The 23,728-nt window shown below is 39.0% G+C and overlaps 1 protein-coding gene across 2 annotated transcripts in view; it reads left to right on the forward strand.

Annotated features, from left to right (window-relative positions):
• Nucleotides 1-23,728, forward strand: part of LOC126323604 (intraflagellar transport protein 140 homolog) — a 248,926-nt gene that overhangs the window by 78,281 nt on the left and 146,917 nt on the right. For both annotated transcript variants that reach the window (XM_049994696.1, XM_049994697.1), the window contains 5 exons: nucleotides 337-584; nucleotides 5,149-5,374; nucleotides 8,076-8,298; nucleotides 10,065-10,182; nucleotides 15,170-15,333. In XM_049994696.1, the coding sequence (XP_049850653.1) occupies nucleotides 337-584; nucleotides 5,149-5,374; nucleotides 8,076-8,298; nucleotides 10,065-10,182; nucleotides 15,170-15,333 (979 nt within the window). The remainder of the gene's footprint in view (nucleotides 1-336; nucleotides 585-5,148; nucleotides 5,375-8,075; nucleotides 8,299-10,064; nucleotides 10,183-15,169; nucleotides 15,334-23,728) is intronic.

The raw sequence follows: 23,728 nt of genomic DNA on the forward strand, positions 1-23,728 counted from the left end.
ATGACTGTTTCTCTCATCGTGCACTGTTGGTCGCAGTCTGGCCTTGACAACCAAAGACAGCTGTCATGTGTTTATGAGTTGTGTTTGCATGAATGTGTGTATTGTGCTTTGTCTAACTCAGAGGAAGGCCTTTTGGCCAAAGACTAACTTGTTTAGAAGTCTTTTGGTTGTGCCTGTCTGCATTTTGACATCTCCACTTTATGGTGAGTAGTAATCAGTCCTTTTCATAATATCATCATTTTTCATACTAATCATTTATTTATTTTTCATGTCATCAGCTGTAACTGTTATCTAATCTGCTTACAATAAAGACAAAGCATGCACATTACAAAACAGTGCTGCTCTGTGCGGGGACGTCTCTTGGACAAGTGCTGATGTGGCGACGCGCTACTACTGATGCTGGCAGTGGAGGAGCTACTGGCAGCTCTGGTGCAGATTCTGACAACTGGATATTACTGCGAGGATGTCAGCTGCATGGTTCCATCAAACAGCTTTCATGGGGTGGCACTTTGCTTGCTGCCAATACAATTACAACAGTGTTCATTTTGCGAGAACAGCGGTTGTGTGCAGCATACACTGACACAGTGAGGTTTACATTTATGTACAATGTTTTAATTCCTAATACTATTCAATATCACAGTCAAAATTTGCTTTAACGTATTTTATGTATTGCCTTCCCGCTTTTGAACTTAAGGTTATAAGAGTTTACATGGCAGTTGTCTTATTAAATGAATCACTACATACAGTTCTTGTTATGTTACTTCTGAGTCCTTTATTGCCTGCACAACAAATTTTAGAAGCATTCAATGTCATCAGAACACTGTCTGTCCAACTCCATATTTGGAGTAAATGTAATGGCAGACACATGAAGATAGGTGCCAGCTGTCCTGCGAAAAACTATATAGAAAGTTTCAAGAACCAGGGAAACAGAGTAGACTGCAACCTTCTAGGCATTGCTTCTAAAGGAACATAGGGACTGTTTAAATTGATTAAGCTAATTATAGTGCACACAGAGACACGTAATCAACCTGGGAAGAAACCGCGGTATGTAGTAATATAGGAAGTATTCTGTGCCTTGCACTTCACAGTGTTTCACAGAGGGTAGATGTAGATGTAGATTTATTGGCTTATTGTTGACATTGTAGCATGGCAGGGTTTGAGGATTCCATGTGAAGGCTGCAAATTAGTATTCATATACCTCACAACGGCGTCTGCTCAATGTCACTACACTCGGGAGAGTCGATACGTACAAGAGGATGTAAAAGCAGTATTGATAAAAACACCATCAAATATCTACAATTACTGAGGCTGTGAAACTCTAGTAATGAAATAAAATTCTGTCATTAAAAAATTTATCGGGCGGTAAGAAAATGGGTTGGCTTCTGGAAAATAATGACTGAAATTTCCACATAAAAAGGTTTATTTTGTCCATCTACCCAAAGAAACAGTACCATTCAGTCCACATTTGAACTATTGGCTATTTTCTTCATGTTCACAATTCGTACACTCATTTCACATGCACAGCAGCCAGAAATATGTCCAAAACTGACCCGAGTTAAACAATGTTTCCACAGTCATTAATTCCACCACTAAGATGAGTTATTACATTTGGTTCTTCTGGTGGATTTCAAAAAAGAAATTGCTTGCCAAAAATGCTCAGAGGTTGAATACTAAAACATTGCCATGCAGATACTATGGAGTCCAAATTTCACACACAAACACCTGTCCAACTAAACAGTTCTAGAACTTCCAAACTTCATAAAACTGTCCGTAACTCCATCAGCATTAGTCACAACATGTATCAAACATGAGGAACTCAATATTCCTTCATTTTACACATAATTAGAAACATCACATTTAACATTTCCTTCCGCGACCGAGGCTGGCGAGCGACTTCTTTCTTGTGGCCTCACTCCCACTATAACTATCAGGTAACAAGCGGGAACCGTCTCAATTCTGATTGGCTTACCATACTGACTGCCAATCAGAATGCTCACTCATGAGCATACTAGTGCCAAAACTGGCCTGCACCAATCCTTACGTACAGACGCATTTACATCTTTCTGATATACAAATATTAAAGTAATGTTTAATAAACAAAAACAAAATGACAATAAATCTGGAAATATCCTTTAGATACAGATAATACTCCTGCTGACTTTCTGGCTGCTCTGTTACAATAGCTATCACACCTAGACATACGCTATCAGCAAAGTGGGTAATTCCCTATGAACATTTTCCCATGACAGGCTTGCGTAGCTCTTGCAGGTTACTTAAGACAGTATATAATGCAACATTAAAATTTGATGAATGTCCCATGTACACACTCACATTCACTCACATTTACTCCCACAAAAATATTAGACACAAATAATAATTTTGTTTAATTTTTATCTTACAAAAACGAAAAGTAATTATTTAAAGTTTTAATATAAAATCTCAATTAATTAATTCTGCACACTGAGAGCTCTTTTTTTGTTTTTAGGTAATACCAAAAGATAAACTATTGTATTTCCAAACTGAATTTTGTTCCCTAAGTGTTGGTTTTTGACTTTTTAGCAATTTTTTTCTATCTCTGAAACTATGATAGTTATAAAGCTGAAAGTGGGATACAATCTTCTCCTAAATGTCAGAAGGTAGTGTATCAATTTTGAAAATGACTGAATAATATTTAAGATCATTTATTTAGGTTCTTATAGGCAGTGAATGTATGGTCGTTAAGAAGTGACACAGGAGCCATTCTCACACTGACATAGTAGCAGTTGTACATGACTCATTGGCTAAGACACAAGTGGTGGTTTCTTTCATAGCCTCTAGCTCCAGTACTGCGAGCTGTATAGCAATGAATGTTATCGCGTATTAATTCGCAATGTTACAACACCACCTTCACTCATACAGTGTGGAATTGCCAGGCCTGTGCACACAACCAGGGAGCACCAGCACAGTGTTGCAAATACCTGAACACACATTCCACCACATATACACATCAGTAAAAGCTTTATCTATTTGAAAAGTTTCTTGTATTACTCATTTCCTCTGAGTTACCAAAAATCCTTTGGATGTGTGTGCACTGAAAGTATTATATCTTACATCATGCTGAACACTACAAGAATGCAAAGCTGTGTCTACAGAACTAGTTGTCATGGCCACTTTCAGTCAATATGTAACAGTATTATAAAAGATGCTGAGTCACAGATAGGCACAACAAAAAGACTGTCACAAATAAAGCTTTTGGCCAGTAAGGCCTTCATCAACAATAGACGACGGACACACACACACATACATAGACTCACACAAATGACTGCAGTCTCAGGTAACTGAAACCACACTAGTTTTTTTGTTGTGCAAATCTATCATCCAGTATCTCCACTATATGGTGAATAGCAACCTTCCTTTTCATAATATTGTTACATTCGATCCTGGATTTTCCATTGCTTGAGTTCAGTCAATATGTCTTTGAATGGTTCAGTTATGTAATGTAGGCCCAAGATACCTTGTAGCAAAAATATTTCAAAACGTCAGTTAACAAAGTCACATTTTAATATTTACGTTCACTGTAGGACAAGGAAAAGAAATCGGCTGGCTAGTGAAAGATGATTTTAGATGTAGACCACTCAGTAAACTTTTTCCAACATTTTTCTGTTGAGTAGATTGTATTGATAAAATGTGATTCTGGGAAGCCAGCAAAATACTCGCATGCAAATGCAATAACATTCATTACTGGACTCTAAATGTCTTCCAATTGCCAATCTATTCAGCTGAGGGAAAAGTTCGAAGTCAGAGGGTGCCAAATCTGGTTCTGAAAATACCTACTTTTCTCAGTATCAAATCACATTTGTGGGCCCGTGTTTGTTTATAATGAAAGATATGGTTTGTTTTGGCAATCCACACCTCTTGTACAATTTTATTTTATGCATTTTGTCCAGAAAAGTTGCATAGTATTTAACAGTTACTGTTTTAATCTTTGCAAGGCAATCAATAACAAGAATTATTTTTGTATCCCAGAAATAGAACCACTTACTGTTTTGCTTGCTGTTTCATTTCTGGTGTGGAACAATGGATAGATTGCTCAACCACATAAAAAATCAGTGGGGAAAAGAAAGAGCTGCAGTATTCCATCAATAGCCCAAAAATGAATGAGAATTTTACATTTCCTCCTGATCAGTATTCAAGTCAATAACTGTGGCTCCCATCTTACACAAAGCTTTATCATAGGTGATTCTTTCTGTAATCTAAAACCATACACTTCTTACTTATATGCTTATGGGGTTAGCTATTTTATACACCTTTATCGCTAATTGTGATTTTGTATGGATGTTGAAAAAGTTTAAGCTAGACAAAACTTAGAAAAATGATGTCTTTTGTTTCATGGTTGTAGGAATATTTTACATATTTCTAGCATATAAGTTAATGCTGGCCAAGTAATGTCTGTGTGTTTGTAGATGGTTTAGAGTAAGGAATGTTTTCAAATACTTCTGACAACCAACATCCATTGCATCAATTACTACTCCCTTCAGTAATGTTACACTCTGGGTTATCTATTCACAATTTGTTTTTTATGTAGTTATAATTATACTTCCATTGTCTTCCCTGACCACTTTTCCTCCCTTTCTCCTACTTGTCAACATTCTTCCAACTGTATTACTCATTTTTTCTCCTACTTTTGGCACCTATAACCAGTCCTTTTCTCTGCATTTACCTTCTCTGATGTCATTTGTATCATCTTTTACACATTCCAGGTGTTCTTTCCAAATCTGCTTCCACCATCTGACATGAAAAAATTGTACAGCCAAATTTTTCATTCAGTGTATTCTCCTCAACATACTGTTTCTACCAGTATGATGTGTATGACAGTCTGCCTTAATGAGCTTCACGAAAATGTGAAAATACTCCTACATGCAAGCTAGCATTTTATCTCTGTCATACTTCTATAGGTGATCTGTAAGGTTCCTTTGATAATGAGGAAACACAAATAGTTCTGTTATACTTTAATAATGACAGTTACTCATATCACTTTGCATCGGCACAGTAAACATGTGTGGTATCTATGTATTATTAATTATTGTCAAATTGTATTTTAATTGTGATATTGATTATATTTTAACAATTGTTTCATCGTATGTAATGTAAGGCATTTCCATATAACAGGTATCAGCAGTACAGATATCTCCAAATGTACTGCAAGTGCAGACGCTTCCACCTGCACCTATGCACTACATGGAACTGAAAGTTGATCTGCAAGTATCTGGTGTAGCTGTGTCATCACAACACATTGCTGCTTGGAGTGCACGAACACTTGCTGTTTACCAGTTATTACCACCCAGTGAGGGTGCTGCTTCTGTTACAGCTGCTAATATGGCTGCCAAGTCTGTTGGTGAGTGTTGTTAAATGATATGTTAAGATTTTTGCAAACAGTTTGCAGTTTCTGTAATTCTTCTTTCTATTCTAAATGTTTGAGTGACATGGTCAATCGTACCTTGGGAGATTTCTGAAATTGCAGTCATACTTTTTTCATGGCCCCATATAATTCAGAAGCTGCTAGTGCTTATTTCCCCAAATCTTTATCTTAATTACAGCTTTTATCATCACAGGTATAGTAGTAAGATAAATACTGAAAAGTTTCTTGGTGCATGGAAACCCATTCTTCCAAGTGAAATTTATTCACAACTGAAATTACTACCCTCCAAATAATTAAGTATTGATATATGCCACCTCATGTTGGTATGTGCAGGGCACATTTCTGAACTAATCTTTGCGTGAAATCACTAAGTTTCAGAATAGTAGTATCAGATTCCTTTCAAGGAAAGAAGAAATATACTATGGTATTCCCATCAGCAGATTACACCATGCAGAACTTATGAAGAGGCTAAAAGATTCATCCAAGGCATAGACGTATGTTTGCATTCGAGCTGTATACAAAAAAAATGGTTCAAATGGCTCTGAGCACTATGGGACTCAACTGCTGTGGTCATCAGTCCCCTAGAACTTAGAACTACTTAAACCTAAATAACCTAAGGACATCACACACATCCATGCCCGAGGCAGGATTCGAACCTGCGACCGTAGTAGTCGCACAGTTCCGGACTGTGCACCTAGAACCACGAGACCACTGTGGCCGGCGAGCTGTATACAAAATGTCAAAATAATCACAGACGAAATATTTACTCAGCTCTTGAAAATTCAGGAAAAGCAATACAAATTAAATCCAAGAAGCACAGGAGCAACCTATTTTATGATTCAAATTACCGGAAACTTCATGAAAAATAGAGCACTGACTGACAGTCCATCTTTGTAAGCTTTATTTGGAGCTGCCTGTCAGAGGTGAGAACCATACATGAGCCATAACGAGCAGCCCTGGTGATGGACACTCATGATAATGCCATAGGTACTATACGGATGGTTGTGGTGTCATCCTGGTCTGCACTCATCTTAATATTATGCAGTAGTACTACATCATGGAAATAGATGACCATGAATTGTATAAGCTTCTGACAATTCTTCATAAGTTCCATGGTTGTTTAGCCAACATGGATAAAGATGGCTCCCCAGTGGACATTAGATATAGAAATATGAGAGTGTGTGATAGGTTTTTAAATAAGTCTCCTCAGAATTTATCTTAAAGTAATTTTTGGAAACCAAAAACATTACTTGGGAAGGTTAGTAAAATTTTGAACTTGGCACCTGTGTCATCTACTCATATCCATAGTGCCCTGTCTTACATCATATACTGATATACTTGAATTCATTTTTTTCCAACTGTCCACAGGTAATCTGTGTGTCCATCCTACCTCCTCCTGATTGCTGCACGCAATGTTGATTGGCACATGCTTGCACATTTGTAAACAAACTATACCATTGTGGATTTATCACTGACACATTTATGTGGAAAAACCACATCAACAGGAGTAGTTCAACGTTAAGCAAAGTTTGTTTTATTCTTCACTCACTGAGGGATGAGTTAAATACCAGCACACTTAAATGCATAGATTGTGCTCTTTTTTCCATTCAGTACTATGCTATGGAATTATTTTTTGTGGTCATAGTACTGAATCAGTGAAATTATTTATACTGCATAAAAAGCAATTAGAATAATCCTGTACAAACAGCAAAGACAAACATGTAAAATACTCTCAAAATTTTAAAAATACTGGCTCTCCCTAGTCAGTATACATTTGAACTGCTCCGTTCTGTTAAAGAAAACATCAGTAGACTGCACTGGAGTATGGATAATCACCACCATGACACAAGATCAAGAAAATTGTTAAGATTAGTTCCACATTCTACTAAACTGTGTAGTGTTTAATGTATAGGAATCAAATTTTACAGAAGTAGAGAGTATTCAAGGAGAGAGAGAGAGAGAGAGAGAGAGAGAGAGAGAGAGAGAGAGAGAGAGAGAGAGAGAGAGAGAGAGAGTGTGTGTGTGTGTGTGTGTGTGTGTGTGTGTTAGAAATAACCTGTTGTTCATTAATGAACTTTTGCTGTGTGACTGTGACCAGCATTATTATTTGAACTTATTCTTATATTATTATGAATACATGCATAATATATCTTCATTCTAATGTTCACTACAAGAAACAATGTTATTTATATACATGTTCTCACGTCATCTGTTTGGCTTGTCCCATATCATGTTGACACTTTTGTACACTGAATGACTGAGTGCATCACTAAATATACAGTACAATACAACATGTAGTGCTAAGTGTCCTCCACGACATTGTCTTCCAATGTTATACTTAAGGTGATGCAAAAAATGAGGATGTACATGTGAATAAAATCACAGATGTTGCTCGTAACTGTATCAACTATATTGGCCATACAATTGTGTGGTTTTGAAGAAGGTATACCAAAATGGCAGGTGAATGGAGAATTGTAGGAAAATGACATTCATGCTATTGCTAACTACTTTATGCATTTGAAAGCAGAAGAATTGTTGCTTTTACTGTTTCTTTTATGATTTTACTCCCTACTTGTTCTGTAACAAATTATAGAAATTTAATAAATCTTTTCTCATATGTATAATGAGATGACTAAATTTGAAATGTTGTGTTTTCTCACACTAGTATTATTTCCAGCAACATTTGCATGTGAAGTGGACACTTGTGTTTTGTATGAAGAAAATCTGGTGGTACTGTCAGTGGGCGCTAAACTAGACATCCGCACCTTACACGGCACTATAAAGCAAACCCTGTCTCTTGGGACAGCAGAAGGTCAGCCAATTGTCATGTCACTCTGTGGCTCCTTTCTGACTGTTGCTTCATCTCTAGGAATCGTGCGTCTCTGGAATTTGTCACACAGGTCTGTGGAGCTACATATTAGAAGTTCTTTCACTTTCATCTGAAGTAATATCAGACATATTAGAAAGATGTAAGAGTAATCCAGGTATTTGTGTTAACATGCTGACACCTTATTTATATTTGAGCAGTTTAAGGGTGAAATCATGTCTCCTAATAAAAATAAATGTACTACATTTTATGCCACCAGTGTTATGCTAATGTATTGTATTTCATATTTGAATCAGAATACCTTAAAAAGAAAGAATAGAAAATAAAAATCAGTAACATGAAATTTCTCAACAGTACATTGAAAATTTTAAGAATATGGGGACAGGGTTAATAAGTGCACTACAAAAATGATATGGTATGATTAGAAAGGATTAAAGAATAAGGAATTTTGAACAAAGTACTACATTTGATAACCATAAAAAGACACAGTGTATGATGTACAAAATATGATGAAGCAAAGATATCTTACAAAAGAGAAAAGAAAGGTATCAGTCAAGAAGAAGTAGAATAATGGTGCTTAATGAAAGTTTGTCAAACTTAACTGAATCTCAATAATTACGACAGTCACTGCAAGCAAACCAACTTAGTATGGAAGTCACTGTTCATAAATGTGGTTGTGTGTCTTCATAGAATTTCAATAACACAGCAATAAAAATTAGTTATGTAATTAATATTTGTAATTACAGGGTGTATACTTAATGCAATATTTCGCATTCATGTTTTAATGAAAATTTCTGTGAAGTTTGTGATTTTGCATCATTGTCTCATTAAATATATTGTTACCATCTTCATGGAGTTATAGCTGGAGTTACGTGCAGTACAAAGTTTTTTTTTAAAAAAAAGAATACTTGCACACACATTGAAAAGTTAATGGTAAAGATAAGTGTACAATGTACACATAATTTCCTATGGAACTAAATCTCATTTCATATGGAACTAAATCTTACAGTTCATCACCAACTGCTCCTTCTCCCCCTTCCCACCCACCTACACACATAATGCGAAAAGGAGCAAGACAAGAAAGTTTCCTGGAGGAATAGATCATCCTGTGTTCTTTACCCTGTTGTTAGAATATTTTACTATTAGCCTGTGAAAATGACTGATTCAGCACCTTTGGGAAATGTTGAACCAGGGAAAATGGTAATATGTTTTATTATCCATCACAAAGGATTTTCACTGTTTTTTAATATTTTTCCCATTATTCATTGATATTGTCATTAATGGGCTATGTACATTTCATTGTTCATCTGAAGAAACCTGATCCCTGTTTTTCTCTAATCCTTTTATGTTATAAAGAATTAATTTAATTCTTTTGATGGTTATTATATTTTTAATTTTTATTTCCTAGATTCGTTTTAAGGCTGTCTGAATTTGGTTTTTGAACATACTTTCTGTCCACCACTTTAGTGTGCACAAATTTGCATTTCACTGTCTTAATTTACTTACTTACATGCATAAGACTAGCGTCCACAAATAACCTAAATGGTTAAGGCGACAGCTTGCAATAAGCAAGAAAGCCGAATTTGAGTCCTGATCTAGCATCAATGTTCATATGTCACAGTTGGCTAATACATCTATACCCATTGCAGTTGAAACCATGAAATTTATAACCAATGAATAATTTGGAACAATGTCTCAGTTTAGTTTTAAAGCAGTTTTGGTTGCAGTTCTTACAATAATTCCTATGTATTCTGATGCTACTGTCTAAAGAACTAGTGATTCAACCAGGAATTTGAAAATAATATTCAGTTTCTATAAACATTTTTGTCTGCATTCCAGAGAGGCTAAGCAGCATGGGCGTTCTCGAAACTTGGATGAAGAGCTCCCCGACTTTGGAGAGGTCATGCTTGCTTGCAGTAACTGCACTGGCACACGGGTCTCCATCACTATAGCTAGAGTAAGTCCTTCCTACCTGATAGAAATTTTAATGGCCATTTCAGTTTTAAAAATTAAACAAAATACATTTGTATTACCTGTAACATAGTGACTCAGATATAGACAGGGAAGCAGGGTGGATATATTTAAATAATTTAACACATTTTAATAAAGATATTTTCCAGTGGATCATTGTTTTCTGCAGACAGATCTGTTTGTTCCTGTAATGTGTAGAGATCTGTACTATATCACATCTGCCTTTGCTGATATGACAGAGAATTTCTGTTAGTTACAAAAACTGAATTTTAGAATCTAAAGCTGTTGAAGCATCTGACTTTATTTATTAAGATAATTAAAAAATTTAATAAATGATCACCATCTCTTTCCTTTTTGGATGAGCAACTTTTGTTTGCCTTGCATGACCATAACTCATAAAACTCTCATTTCCTGTTCTTTTGTTTCTTCACTTTTGGCAGTACTGTCTTTTAATCTATTTCCTTCTCATGGTTCTGACAAAATACTTTTTGAAATCCTTCTTAAACCGTTTCCATCACTCATCAAGCTAATAGATCTTGTCATGTTTAACTTATCTGTTAAAATCTTAAAACAATTTTATGGAGAGCTACAATAGCAGGCTGTTTCTGTTATTTGTGCTCCTTTGTTTCAAGAAATCCTGCTTTAAAATGATCACTACATTTTTCACATCTGTCTTCTTTGTCCTGTGTCAACTTCTTGTCCATTGAGCACTCCATCACCAGAATTGGTAAATGATAAAACTTGTTGCAGCTTTCTTACATACAAGTTATTTTTTCACTTCATTTTCACCTTTCTTCCCACTGTCTGTGGAAATGTTTTTCATATATATTTTTGTGAGATACAAGTGTAAATCCATATGTGGCCTCAAGTCATTAGGAAATACTTTAGATATACAGTGTATCTTAGGAGCAAAATTATATTAGAAATAGTTTTTTGTTACGTCCCCAATTTCTTTGCATTTTAGTAAATGTATGGCAGCAAGTATGGCTATAATAAATTCAAGTGTTGCTTTCGTATTGCATTAGATAAATGTAGTAACTGAAGGAATGTAGAGTGAGAAACTAACTTCAAAACTCACTGCCTTCATCACTGCACAGTTTCTTACATCACCACTTTGTCAAAAACATATAGAAACTTCGCTTTCTCAGGTCCAATACCATTAGATAACTTAAATTAACAACCAATATTATGAAGTCTCAGGCAACTGAGTTGAGTGTGCATGTGTGTGTGTTTGTGTGTGTGTGTGTGTGTGTGTGTGTGTGTCGTCTATTGCTGACGAAGGCCTTAATGGCCAAAAGCTTTAATTGTGGGAGTCTTTTTGTTGTGCCTATCTGCAACTATGATGGCATCCTCTTGGGTAAAATATTCCGGAGGTAAAATAGTCCCCCATTCGGATCTCCGGGCGGGGACTACTCAGGAGGATGTCGTTATCAGGAGAAAGAAAACTGGCGTTCTACGGATCGGAGCGTGGAATGTCAGATCCCTTAATCGGGCAGGTAGGTTAGAAAATTTAAAAAGGGAAATGGATAGGTTAAAGTTAGATATAGTGGGAATTAGTGAAGTTCGGTGGCAGGAGGAACAAGACTTCTGGTCAGGTGACTACAGGGTTATAAACACAAAATCAAATAGGGGTAATGCAGGAGTAGGTTTAATAATGAACAGGAAAATAGGAATGCGGGTAAGCTACTACAAACAGCATAGTGAACGCATTATTGTGGCCAAGATAGATACGAAGCCCACACCTACTACAGTAGTACAAGTTTATATGGCAACTAGCTCTGCAGATGATGAAGAAATTGAAGAAATGTACGATGAAATAAAAGAAATTATTCAGATAGTGAAGGGAGACGAAAATTGAATAGTAATGGGTGACTGGAATTCGAGTGTAGGGAAAGGGAGAGAAGGAAACATAGTAGGTGAATATGGATTGGGGCTAAGAAATGAAAGAGGAAGCCGCCTAGTAGAATTTTGCACAGAGCACAATTTAATCATAGCTAACACTTGGTTTAAGAATCATGAAAGAAGGTTGTATACGTGGAAGAACCCTGGAGATACTAAAAGGTATCAGATAGATTATATAATGGTAAGACAGAGATTTAGGAACCAGGTTTTAAGTTGTAAGACATTTCCAGGGGCAGATGTGGACTCTGACCACAATCTATTGCTTATGACCTGTAGATTAAAACTGAAGAAACTGCAAAAATGTGGGAAATTAAGGAGATGGGACCTGGATAAACTGAAAGAACCAGAGGTTGTACAGAGTTTCAGAGAGAGCATAAGGGAACAATTGACAGGAATAGGGGAAAGAAATACAGTAGAAGAAGAATGGGTAGCTCTGAGGGATGTAGTAGTGAAGGCAGCAGAGGATAAAGTAGGTACAAAGACGAGGGCTGCTAGAAATCCTTGGGTAACTGAAGAAATATTGAATTTAATTGATGAAAGGAGAAAATATAAAAATGCAGTAAATGAAGCAGGCAAAAAGGAATACAAACGTCTCAAAAATGAGATCGACAGGAAGTGCAAAATGGCTAAACAGGGATGGCTAGAGGACAAATGTAAAGATGTAGAAGCTTATCTCACTATGGGTAAGATAGATACTGCCTACAGGAAAATTAAAGAGACCTTTGGAGAGAAGAGAACCACGTGTATGAATATCAAGAGCTCAGATGGAAACCCAGTTCTAAGCAAAGAAGGGAAGGCAGAAAGGTGGAAGGAGTATATAGAAGGTTTATACAAGGGCGATGTACTTGAGGACAATATTATGGAAATGGAAGAGGATGTAGATGAAGACGAAATGGGAGATACGATACTGCGTGAAGAGTTTGACAGAGCACTGAAAGACCTGAGTCGAAACAAGGCCCCCGGAGTAGACAACATTCCATTAGAACTACTGACGGCCTTGGGACAACCAGTCCTGACAAAACTCTACCAGCTGGTGAGCAAGATGTATGAGACAGGCGAAATACCCTCAGACTTCAAGAAGAATATAATAATTCCAATCCCAAAGAAAGCAGGTGCTGACAGATGTGAAAATTACCGAACTATCAGTTTAATAAGCCACGGATGCAAAATACTAACGCGAATTCTTTACAGACGAATGGAAAAACTGGTAGGTGCAGACCTCGGGGAGGATCAGTTTGGATTCCGTCGAAATGTTGGAACACGTGAGGCAATACTGACCTTACGACTTATCTTAGAGGAAAGATTGAGAAAGGGCAAACCTACGTTTCTAGCATTTGTAGACTTAGAGAAAGCTTTTGACAATGTTGACTGGAATACTCTCTTTCAAATTCTGAAGGTAGCAGGGGTAAAATACAGGGAGCGAAAGGCTATTTACAATTTGTACAGAAACCAGATGGCAGTTATAAGGGTCGAGGGACAAGAAAGGGAAGCAGTGGTTGGGAAGGGAGTGAGACAGGGCTGTAGCCTCTCCCCGATGTTATTCAATCTGCATATTGAGCAAGCAGTAAAGGAAACAAAAGAAAAATTTGGAGTAGGTATTAAAATTCATGGAGACGAAGTAAAAACTTTGAGGTTCGCCGATGACATTGTAATTCTGTCAGAGACAGCAAAGGACTTGGAAGAGCAGTTGAACGGAATGGACAGTGTCTTGAAAGGAGGATATAAGATGAACATTAACAAAAGCAAAACGAGGATAATGGAATGTAGTCAAATTAAATCGGGTGATGCTGAGGGAATTAGATTAGGAAATGAGACACTTAAAGTAGTAAAGGAGTTTTGCTATTTAGGAAGTAAAATAACTGATGAGGGTCGAAGTAGAGAGGATATAAAATGTAGACTGGCAATGGCAAGGAAAGCGTTTCTGAAGAAGAGAAATTTGTTAACATCGAATATAGATTTATGTATCAGGAAGTCGTTTCTGAAAGTATTTGTTTGGAGTGTAGCCATGTATGGAAGTGAAACATGGACGATTACTAGTTTGGACAAGAAGAGAATAGAAGCTTTCGAAATGTGGTGCTACAGAAGAATACTGAAGGTAAGGTGGATAGATCACGTAACTAATGAGGAAGTATTGAATAGGATTGGGGAGAAGAGAAGTTTGTGGCACAACTTGACTAGAAGAAGGGATCGGTTGGTAGGACATGTTTTGAGGCATCAAGGGATCACAAATTTAGCATTGGAGGGCAGCGTGGAGGGTAAAAATCGTAGAGGGAGACCGAGAGATTAGTACACTAAGCAGATTCAGAAGGATGTAGGTTGCAGTAGGTACTGGGATATGAAGCAGCTTGCACAGGATAGAGTAGCATGGAGAGCTGCATCAAACCAGTCTCAGGACTGAAGACAACAACAACAACAACATATCTGCAACTCAGCATCTCCACTATATGGTGAGTAGCAACTTTCCTTTTCAGAATACTGTTACATTACATCCTGGATTTTCTAAATTAATGACCATGACTTTGAACATGGGTTGTAGAGTGTATTATTAAAACACAGGTCTACATTCCTTTCATTCCTCTTTTTTTTATTTTTTTATTTTTTTTTTATGTAAGACACTGATTATTATACAGTCCAGAAAATAAAGGTCTCTCTCTCTCTCTCTCTCTCTCTCTCTCTCTCTCTCTCTCTCTCTCTCTCTCTCTCTCTCTCCCCCCCCTCTCTCCCCCCCTCTCCCTCCCCCCCTCTCCCTCTCCCCCTCTCCCTCTCCTCCCCCCCCCCACTCTATCTCTAAACTTCTATTCTCAGGCATAAGCTATAATCATAAAAAAAAAGTTCAGTAATATGCTGACTGTATGTCTCATAAATTTCTTTGACACCTGTTAAGTGATAGTAAGATCGAGGAAAATTGCTAACACAAATTTACTATAGTGTTCAAATGTAACTGAGATTTTTTCTCCTGTTGCTGCTATATTTATTGTGTGAGTAAATTGCTGCAGTCTGACTGTAAAGGAGATGAATTTTGTGTATGGCATAGCATATTTCAATAATAATATTTTATATTACTATTCCAGTCAAATTTCCAACCTGACCCTCGTTTGTATGTGTGGGACATGGAAGCCGACACACTTTCCTGTTATGATACAGATCTTGGTCGAATGGACAGTTTAGGCAGTAATGAAGAGCCTAACAGCCTTCCAGTGATGAGTGGTGATTCAGGAGTCTGTGCTGAGATAAGGTGAGAAAAACAACATAAAATTACTTCTAATGATACACAAAAATCTTCATCAAACTTAGGAAGGGATACAGATTGCATGAATAACTAAAATTATTAATCAAAAATTTTGTTGTAAATTTTATTCTTCGTGAGCCACTTGATATTAGCCAGATAATTAACAAACAAAAATATTAAATTAGAAGAAGAGACAGAATGTGTTAGTGATGTGAATCTATAATTGTGTTGAAAAAACATAGAGGGAAACATTCCCCGTGGGAAAATATATCTAAAAACAAAGATGATGTGACTTATCAATCGAAAGTGCTGGCAGGTTGATAGATATATAAACAAACACAAACATACACACAAAATTCAAGCTTTCACAACCAACAGTTGCTTCATCAGGAAAGAGGGAAGGAGAGGGAAAGACGAAAGGATGTGAGTTTTAAGGGAGAGGGTAAGGAGTCATTCCAATCCCGGGAGCGGAAAGACTTACCTTAGGGGGAAAAAAGGACAGGTGTTCACTCACTCACACACACACACACACACACACACACACACACACACACACACACACACATCCATCCGCACATACACAGACACAAGCAGACATTTGTAAAGGCAAAGAGTTTGGGCAGAGATGTCAGTCGAGGCGGAAGTACAGAGGCAAAGATGTTGCTGAAAGACAGGTGAGGTATGAGAAGCGGCAACTTGAAATTAGCAGAGGTTGAGGCCTGGCGGATAACGAGAAGAGAGGATACACTGAAGGGCAAGTTCCCATCTCCGGAGTTCTGTCAGGTTGGTGTTAGTGGGAAGTATCCAGATAACCCAGAATGTGTAACATTGTGCCAAGATGTGCTGGCTGTGCACCAAGGCATGTTTAGCCACAGGGTGATCCTCATTACCAACAAACACTGTCTGCCTGTGTCCATTCATGCGAATGGACAGTTTGTTGCTGGTCATTCCCACATAGAAACCTTCACAGTGTAGGCAGGTCAGTTGGTAAATCACGTAGGTGCTTTCACACGTGGCTCTGCCTTTGATTGTGTACACCTTCTGAGTTACAGGACTGGAGTAGGTGGTGGTGGGAGGGTGCATGGGACAGGTTTTACACTGGGGGTGGTTACAAGGGTAGGAGCCAGAGGGTAGGGAAGGTGGTTTGGGGATTTCATAGGGATGAACTAAGAGGTTACAAAGGTTAGGTGGACGGTGGAAAGACACTCTTGTGGAGTGGGGAGGATTTCATGAAGGATGGGTCTCATTTCAAGGCAGGTTTTGAGGAAGTCATATCCCTGCTGGAGAGCTACATTCAGAGTCTGATCCAGTCCCGGAAAGTATCCTGTCACAAGTGGGGCACTTTTGGGGTTCTTCTGTGGGAGGTTCTGGGTTTGAGGGGATGAGGAAGTGTCAGGAGGGTAGTTGCAGGATGCAACTACCCTCTGTCTGGCCTTCGAAAGTGAAGAAGTTGGTGAGTCAGGATGAAGCTGGCTAAGGTAATGAGGAAAGAGGTTTTAGGTGGGATGGCAGGTGATCGGCGTGAAAGGAAGTGCTCCATTGCAGCAAGGCCCTGGGCATGTGGAATATTTGTGTATAAGGAAGTGGCATCAATGGTTACAAGGATGGTTTCCGGGGGTGACAGATTGGGTAAGGATTCCAGGCTTTCGAGAAAGTGGTTGGTGTCTTTGATGAAGGATGGGAGACTGCATGTAATGGGTTGAAGCTGTTGATCTATGTAGGCAGAGATACATTCTGTGGGGGCTTGGTAACCAGCTACAACGGGGCGACCAGGATGATTGGGTTTGTGAATTTTGGGAAGAAGGTAGAAGGTAGGGGTGCGGGGTGTCGGTGGGGTCAGGAGATTGATGGCGTCAGGTGAAACGTTTTGTAGGGGGCCTAAGGTTCTGAGGATTCCTTGAAGCTCTGCCTGGACATCAGGAATGGGATTACCTTGGCAAACTTTGTATGTAGTGTTGTCTTAAAGCTGACGCATGTCCCTCAGCCACATACTCCCGACGATCAAGTACCACGGTCGTGGAACCCTTGTCCGCCGGAAGAATGACGATGGATCGGTCAGCCTTCAGATCACGGATAGCCTGGGCTTCAGCAGTGGTTATGTTGGGAGTAGGATTAAGGTTTTTTAAGAAGGATTGAGAGGCAAGGCTGGAAGTCAGAAATTTCTGGAAGGTTTGGAGAGGGTGGATTCCAAGACTTACAAAGCAGGAAAGCGCCGGTAGATAGGCACAATCAATAAAACACACAAACACACTAACAGAATTTCTAGCTTTCGCAACCGACGGTTGCTCCTTCAGGAAAGAGGGAAGGAGAGGGAAAGACGAAAGGATGTGGGTTTTAAGGGAGAGGGTAAGGAGTCATTCCAATCCCGGGAGCGGAAAGGCTTCCCTTAGGGGGGAAAAAGGATAGGTTTACGCTCACACACACACACATATCCATCCGCACATACACAGACACAAGCAGACATTTGTAAAATGTCTTTACAAATGCCTTTACAAATGTCTGCTTGTGTCTGTGTATGTGCGGATGGATATGTGTGTGTGTGTGCGCGCGAGTGTACACCTATCCTTTTTTCCCCCTAAGGGAAGTCTTTCCACTCCCGGGATTGGAATGACTCCTTACCCTCTCCCTTAAAACCCACATCCTTTCGCCTTCCCTCTCCTTCCCTCTTTCCTGAAGAAGCAACCATTGGTTGCGAAAGCTAGAAATTCTGTGTGTGTGTTTGTGTGTTTTATTGATTGTGCCTATCTACCGGCGCTTTCCCGCTTGGTAAGTCTTGGAGTCTTTGTTTTTAATATATTTTTCCCATGTGGAAGTTTCTTTCTGCTTCGTCAGGAAAGAGGGATTTTCTTTTTTTTTTTTTTTTTTTCCAGGTTGTTGGTGTAATGGTCCAGGGATTCAGGACTGGAGCAGATTCGTTTGCCACGAAGGCCTAGGCTGTAGGGAAGGGACCGTTTGATATGGAATGGGTGGCAGCTGTCATAATGGGGGTACTGTTGCTTGTTGGTGGGTTTGATGTGGACGGATGTGTGAAGCTGGCCATTGGACAGATGGAGGTCAACGTCAAGGAAAGTGGCATGGGATTTGGAGTAGGACCAGGTGAATCTGATGGAACCAAAGGAGAGGAAATTCTGGAGTTCTTCTTCACTGTGAGTCCAGATCATGAAGATGTCATCAATAAATCTGTACCAAATTTTGGGTTGGCAGGCTTGGGTAATCAAGAAGACTTCCTCTAAGCGACCCATAAATAGGTTGGCATACGAGGGGGCCATCCTGGTACCCATGGCTGTTCCCTTTAATTGTTGGTATGTCTGGCCTTCAAAAGTGAAGAAATTGTGGGTCAGGATGAAGCTGGCTAAGGTGACGAGGAAAGAGGTTTTAGGTAGGGTGGCAGGTGATCGGCGTGAAAGGAAGTGCTCCATTGCAGCGAGGCCCTGGACGTGCGGGATATTTGTGTTTGTTTTTTTTTCCTGACAAAGCAGCCGCCGGTTGCGAAAGCTCGAAATTCTGTGTGTGTGTTTGTGTGTTTTATTCATTGTGCCTATCTACCGGCGCTTTCCCACTTGGTAAGTCTTGGAATCTTTCTGTGTGTGTGTGTGTGTGTGTGTGTGTGTGTGTGTGTGTGTGTGTGTGTGTGTCGTTATATATATATATGTGTGTCGTTAGATATATATAGATATATATAGATAACAGAACGCAGCATGTTATTCTCAATGGAGAGAAGTCTTCTGAAGTAAGAGTGATTTCAGGTGTGCCGCAGGGGAGTGTCATAGGACCGTTGCTATTCACAATATACATAAATGACCTGGTGGATGACATCAGAAGTTCACTGAGGCTTTTTGCAGATGATGCTGTGGTGTATCGAGAGGTTGCAACAATGGAAAATTGTACTGAAATGCAGGAGGATCTGCAGCAAATTGACGCATGGTGCACAGAATGGCAATTGAATCTCAATGTAGACAAGTGTAATGTGACGCAAATACATAGAAAGATAGGTCCCTTATCATTTAGCTACAAAATAGCAAGTCAGCAACTGGAAGCAGTTAATTCCATAAATTATCTGGGAGTACGCATTAGGAGTGATTTAAAATGGAATGATCATATAAAGTTGATCGTCGGTAAAGCAGATGCCAGACTGAGATTCATTGGAAGAATCCTAAGGAAATGCAACCCTAAAAGGAAGTAGGTTACAGTACGCTTGTTCGCCCACTGCTTGAATACTGCTCAGCAGTGTGGGATCCGCACCAGATACGGTTGATAGAAGAGATAGAGAAGATCCAACGGAGAGCAGCGCGCTTCGTTACAGGATCATTTAGTAATCGCGAAAGCGTTACGGAGATGATAGATATTCTCCAGTGGAAGACTCTGCAGGAGAGACGCTCAGTAGCTCGGTACGGGCTGTTGTTAAAGCTCCGAGAACATACCTTCACCGAAGAGTCAAGCAGTATATTGCTCCCTCGTACGTATATCTTGCGAAGAGACCATGAGGATAAAATCAGAGAGATTAGAGCCTACACAGAAGCATACCGACAATCCTTCTTTCCACGTACAATACGAGACTGGAATAGAAGGGAGAACCGATAGAGGTACTCAGGGTACCCTCCGCCACACACCGTCAGGTGGCTTGCGGAGTATGGATGTAGATGTAGATGTAGATGTAGATGTAGACCCTCATAACACAGACCTAAACGACGAATCCTCATGACGCAGATGTAGATGCTGTGGAGAGTGGCTCAGAGTTTCCATTATATTCCTACTACAATACATTCATTTAAAAAGACGCTCTTCATTTTAAAAGCATTTGTAGTGTCTAGGTCTTCAGCATCTTGACTCTGTAGGTGGGATTCCCTTTAATATGGAAATACAAGAATAAAATTACATTTTGCAATGTGTGTGGAACTCAACGAAATAAATTGTAATTTAAACTGATTATGTGTATTGCCTTAATCCACAAATGAATATTTTATTTTGCAGAACACTTTTCAATATAAAATATATACAAATTATCCTTCAGTTCCCCTGAAAGTATTGTTTAGGCGAAACCAGATACTCCTAAAAATATTTGGTTACTTTTGCAAACACAAGTAACAGAAAATGGTTTACAAACAATAATAAATGTCACTTGGAAGGATTGAAATCAAAAAGTTCAGTCTAAAATAAAAATGAACTGTATGCATTACAAAATTTCTATCTCAGAAATTGACGCCCAGAAAGCACAAGAAAGAAATCTGCACTCTTAATTAGTAAATTTGTGCTCAAACTCATAGTTTCCTGTTTAATGTTCTACTATATTCTTAATGTGTCTGCTGATTGGTGTTTTAATTAATTATGATGAGATTGTTAAGTCTGTCTGAATTAAGACGTGATCGTTTTTCGCTAATTAGGTTTCCAGTGCAACTAAAAATTCTCTCACTAGAGGCACTAGTGGCTGGTATATTTAATGTTTTTCTTGCCACACAACCAAGTCGAGGAAGTCATTGGGAGTTATTTTTCCACCACTGTAGAATATCTCCCTCGTTCACACAGTGTTCTTGCAAGTATCTGCTGACTTCATCATGTAGGAGAGGAGGCTCTTCTGCCCAGTCCTCAAATTTTTGCAGAATAATGTGAGGATCGTACTACACATAGTTGAAATTATAATAGTTTTTAGATGATGCTATCATTTATCATCCAGTAAAGTCACCAGAAGATCAAAACTAACTGCAGGACGATTTAAATAAGGTATATATTTTTGGTGTGAAAATTAGCAGTCGGCAATAAATAATGAAAAGGGTGAGGTTATCCGTGTGTGTATTAAACTAAGTCCGTTAAACTTCGTTTACAAGATCAACCAGTCAAATCTAAAGGCTGTAGATTCTACTTAATACCTGTGATTACAATTACGACCTCCTTAAATAGGAATGGACACACAGAAAATGCTGTAGGTGTTTTAATGACAAAATCCTCATTTGGAGCATTGCTACGCAGTTGGAGAGCCTTTTCTGGTACGATTGATGGAAGAGGTCAAAAGAGTCTAAAGAAGGGCAGCTGGTTTGGTATTATCATGAAACAGGGGAAAGTGTGTCGCGGAAATTACATGGGAGTTGGGGTGGGAATCATTACAACAATGGCGTTTTTTGACGTGGCGCGATCTATATATGAAATTTCGATCACCGACTTACACCTCCAAATTCGAAGATATATTGGTGTGTCCCATCTACATTGGAAGAAATGATGATTAGAATAAAATACAAAAAAGCAGCGCTCAGATGGAGAGATGTAGGTGTTGTATCCCGCCCAAAATTCGAGAACAGGAGACAAATAAGTTGAAAGTGGTTCGATGAACCCTCAACCAAGCACTTGCGTGTGACTTGCAGAGTAACCATGTACATGTAGATGAAGAATATATGCATTATCTTAGGAGCTTACCTTCAGCGCACATGTGTCGTGCTGCTTGGTAAACTTCAATTTTTTCATTCTCGGTTAACATTCTTAATGTGCAGTAGTTAGCCACCATAAACGTTGCAATTTTATGCAACATACTAACGCACATTTTCTGTTCTAGGAAGGCATCGGCGGCTTCTTTCAAAGGTTTCATGTCCTGAAAATACATTTTCTCAACATACATATTTGACAAGTGGTTCTATAATATTCAGATAGAATAAAATTACAAACCTCTTCATCGCTATCCCGTACAGTACAGTGAGCTTTTAAGGCATAAAACCACGGTAGAACTAAATGTAGGGTTGGCTCCTTGTAACCCTCTAGACCAAATGTGGCTTCTTTAAACGGCTTAAGAAATTCTATAAGCTGGCCAGTTATATGGCAGTCATAACCCAGCATCTAATCAGAGGCACATTCATTATGTAAGACAGCCTTCACTGAATCAATCTGAGAATGGACTGATATAAGCATGTCCAAATAACTATTCCAACTAGTTGAAACCCACTACTTTAAAGACGAGTTCAGTCTCACACAGAGACCTCTTCTCTTGAAGTATTAAACCATAGCCCACACTGTATTAAGAATGGCTAATATATTTGGAACATTTTCTTTCAAAAACTGTTCGCTTGGAACATGTTTCAAGACTGTGTTTATACTATGAGCCATGCATGGGAGATGCTGATATATTTCGAGAGCTTTGACAATGTTACTGCCCTGGTGTGTGACAAACATAATTTTGACAATGTCTTCACGAGAAACACCCATAGTTTCTAAGCCATCTTCCAACTTGTTTCGAATATTCGAGCCAGTTTTTGGGCAGTCAGGAAACGCAGAGCACATCAGTACATATTTATTCAAACGCCAGTCTGAATTTATGTAATGCACTGTCACGGACATGTAATGCACCCCTTTGTAATTGTCTGTCCATAGATCAATTGTATTGGCACATATACCAGAACGAATCGCATGCACTATATCTGGGAGCATTTTGCTGCGCACTTTATCAGCTAAGGTTTGAACTTTCCTAGCTACTGTCACTCGGGAAGGCATAACATTTTTAATATCAACTGAGCCATATTTTTTACATATGTCGATCAGTGTCTGCCCTAAATTAAGAAATCCTTCTCCCTCTATACTGCTAAATGGTCTCAGATCCTTAGCACACATTTCGACGCACTTTTCGGCCACTAAATCTTTGTCCTCTTTCAAGATACTTACGGAGCGAGGGAACTGCTTGTCAAATTTGCACACATGTCGTAACATACTTGAGGTTCCTGAATAATTACTTAAGAGGTTTTTACATAGTTTGCATTGAGACACACCTACCGATTTATTTGAAGTGGCCTCATAAACACACGAAAACATTTCCCATGTGGCACTTGTGGTTTCGTTACCAGCATGTGTTTGCCAGTTGTCTATTTTTTTTCAGTCTCACTAAAGTTCGACCTGTACATTGTGCTGCCCCCACTGTTGCGATCAGTGAACTGTGGGCTAACTACCTGGCTACTCTAGTCACGGTAGCTTGACAGCGCAACCTGTTGTCAGGCGCAGCAAGCTGAGCGGGTCCTGTGAGGCTTGGCAGGCCTGCGGGAACCCAGGTAGCCCGGGCTTGCGGGAACCCTCAGTACACGTGCACTCTTGTGTTTACCTCATGGCAGGCTGACTTGTATGAATGGTTGCAGAGGAGCTAGGGGCAAGCAGGCTGCAAGGGGAATTTGTACACCTCTAATGATTGATGACAGTAAACCCAAGGCATCAGATTGTTGCATATGTCGCAGCACTCGTGTGTGGTCCAGTATTGTTATGCTGAAAGAGATGGTGCATCATGTGCAGACGAACTCCTCAAATTCAAAATTCAATTACAGCACAGCGTTTCTCACAGAGCAACGTAGTTACATAACACGCCGCCATGTTAAATGCTACAGTTCAGAAACTTCTGGTGGCAGAAGGCTGCAAATATATAGCCATGAAGAATAAAGGC

The sequence above is a fragment of the Schistocerca gregaria genome, chromosome 2, assembly GCF_023897955.1.
Source record: "Schistocerca gregaria isolate iqSchGreg1 chromosome 2, iqSchGreg1.2, whole genome shotgun sequence".
NCBI lineage: Eukaryota > Metazoa > Arthropoda > Insecta > Orthoptera > Acrididae > Schistocerca > Schistocerca gregaria.